Source organism: Aplysia californica, unplaced genomic scaffold (genome assembly GCF_000002075.1).
Source record: "Aplysia californica isolate F4 #8 unplaced genomic scaffold, AplCal3.0 scaffold00605, whole genome shotgun sequence".
Lineage (NCBI taxonomy): Eukaryota > Metazoa > Mollusca > Gastropoda > Aplysiida > Aplysiidae > Aplysia > Aplysia californica.
In genome coordinates this window covers 366,528-369,212 of record NW_004797875.1, presented here as the reverse complement: position 1 = coordinate 369,212, position 2,685 = coordinate 366,528, and the positions used below count along the sequence as shown (strand labels likewise).

The window sequence follows — 2,685 nt, the reverse complement described above, 5'->3', positions numbered from 1 at the left end:
CCCGCCTCATTTTTTCTCCTGCAACCACTCTCAAGGAAGCACACTCACATGTACACACCTTTCCACATACCTACACTATAAAAATCATGAGTGTGCCACAAAGAATCAGCAATTTCTATGCTACCCTTTTCTCTTTTTCACCCCGCCCTATGAAAGTTGAAAAAATAAAAGTTTTGACAAAATGCAGTAATCAGTTGCAGCAAGAGCACCTCTATGTGTTACAATCCTTGCGAAGCGCTGTCTATCTTTCCTCTATTCTACACTATTCCACAGCAATAGGAAAAAAGACAGATGGGGCAACTTTTAGTCTTCTTTTTATTTTGAGATATTATAAAAAGGCACGAAGGGCCATTTCGAAATTCGGGGCTTTTCTTCAGTATACATGTATTATTATTATTTCTTTCACCAAATAAAAAAAGGGGTGGGGGTGAGTGTAAGCCCTGGAGGACAAACGTTCAAAACTCCGAATTCTACTAGCTTCTTCCCCTAATTCAGAGCTGTAAAACTATGCATACTTTCCATTTCCACATCTCGAACGATATGATAACAAAATATCTATCAGATATCCAAGCTACTTAATTTCGTTTAGCCATTGTTAATCGGATTTTTCTGTCATAACATTCTGTTCCTTTTCCCATCCCTGTATTCTACTCTTCCTTCTTTCCATTCTCTGTCTTGCTGCTTTCTAGCTTCACTTTCTCTTTCGTTCTATGGCGCCTCCAGAGCTGCATCACGACGTGTAAGAGTTCGTCCACGCACCGCACTGCACAACGGCACATCAAGACCCACGTATCGTACGCCTTGCTGCGGACGATGGAGGTCAAGAAAAGTTCTTGGTGAATATGGCGTCGCATTTCGTCTGCTAGCAGCCTGATGACGCCAATGTCCTTGGCAACGTCCAGCGGCGTCTCTTTCTGCGCCGTGAGGGAGAACACGTCGGCCCCGTAGAGCACGAGAAGGCTGGCGATCTGCAAGAAGCCGCAAGCCGCAGCGGTGTGCAGCGGAGAGAAGCCATGAACGTCCTGCGCGTTGATGTCGGCGCCGTTGCATAGCAGCAGCTTGACGGCGTCCAGATTGTTGCTAAGGACGCCATGATGCAGCGCGGTGAGACCTACGTGGTTGACTTGGTTGACACGAATCTCGTCTCCATGGTGATCAAGTATGCGCACTAGCTCTGTAGTGTCTGCATCCTGGACGACAGCGGTAAGAACCGAGTCGGCTGAGAACGAGATTCGTCGTTTGATCTCACTGCTCATCCAATCACATTCGAGATATGGACCACAAGGTTTCTACACGAACGTTTCCGTGAACACCCTGACCGCTTTTCCGATGGCAACTAACAAGTCGCGGAAAATTCCTCACCAATACAAAATCCAATTGCAATAAAATCCTCATGTGACCGAAAATACTCCTCTGAGAAGAAGCAATGATATATTCCGCTTTTCAAAGTTGAGAAATAGCAAAGTTCTCAAAGTATTTTACACATCAACTTCCTTATTCAAAGACTTTAAAAGCGGAACATGGCAAAAACCAAACACAAATGCCACAAACAACACAGGAGTGATTCATACGAAAATGCAATGCACAGTGAATCCAATCTGTGCACTAATTTTGCCAGTTGCAGCTTAGACCCACTAGTGAACACCTTCAGGTGTGAAAGAAAGCACGCAATGACTCAGAATCTTATCAGCGCTTTATCAGTCCCAAAGTCCTTTATCTCGGAGAGACAATTCCACTTTTGTATGGCAATCGACACACACAAAGCAAAGTCTACTTATACTGCACGACTGAAAGATTTCTTGGTCCCTTAGTAGGCACGTTGAATACCAAGTGAAAAGAAATAGAACTTCCACGTATTATAGAATACTGGGTAAGAAGAGAAAGTAAAGGAGACTCCTAAGGCTTTTAAAGCTATTCCTGAAAGTACTGGAACTTGTACGACCTGAAATGCTGAAACCAACACTCTCTAAACACCATTCACATAACGTCGCGGTGTTTCCGCCTGTACCCTGTCAGATTTCTCAAACTCCAGTGTTAACAATCAGACCAAGTCTGGAGGACACGTAAACATCTTCACACGCTAATCCAATCGTTGTCTGTTCACCTGAGGCAGAAGCTGCAAAGATTACAATCCTACTTTACCAAAGATGACTGAACCTGGCGAAGGTATTTATCACCGTCGTTGTTGGATAGTGATTACTTGGCGTTGTTTCATTCTCTCCACATCGTTCATTAACTCATGATCAATAATACCCATTTGACAGCGGACAGCTCAAGTCCTGGAGACGAGCGATGCTCTTCTCTTCAGGCAGGCCGAGTGGGGGGGCATTTCATCCAAATCGTTTACAAGTGCGCCACCCAGATTTAGCGGCTCGACTCCACGTTTGGCGGGTGGAGAGGCAAATATGGCAGGGGCAGGCGACTTGGGACGACTTGTGCCGATAGGATTAATTCCCTTGCAGCAGTCGGAATGTTACGCTGAGGATGGGAGCTCGGAGGCTGATGAGGTCTTATGGAGGGTGTGACTCAAAAACATGGAGTGGTCTGGAGATCTGGCGAGTAGAGGAACAGGGAACTGGTAAGTAAACACAAAGGCAAATAACTTTCTCAGAGACGTTTAAGACAAAACAGTGGTGCTCACGTCAAAACTCTTCGGAGAGAGAGAGAGAGAGAGAGAGAGAGAGA

The 2,685-nt window shown here is 45.3% G+C and overlaps 1 protein-coding gene across 1 annotated transcript; it reads right to left on the bottom strand.

The window, feature by feature from the left end:
• Window positions 1–647: 647 nt before the first annotated feature.
• LOC101848690 (protein phosphatase 1 regulatory subunit 12A) lies at window positions 648–1,256 on the bottom strand. The gene has a single exon (XM_035972186.1). It carries the CDS (start codon window positions 1,254–1,256, stop codon window positions 648–650), a length of 609 nt encoding a protein of 202 aa, XP_035828079.1.
• Window positions 1,257–2,685: the final 1,429 nt, after the last annotated feature.

Bases quoted from the DNA above. Each gene is read 5' to 3' on its own strand.
- LOC101848690 (XM_035972186.1), bottom strand. From the start codon at position 1,256: ATGAGCAGTGAGATCAAACGACGAATCTCGTTCTCAGCCGACTCGGTT.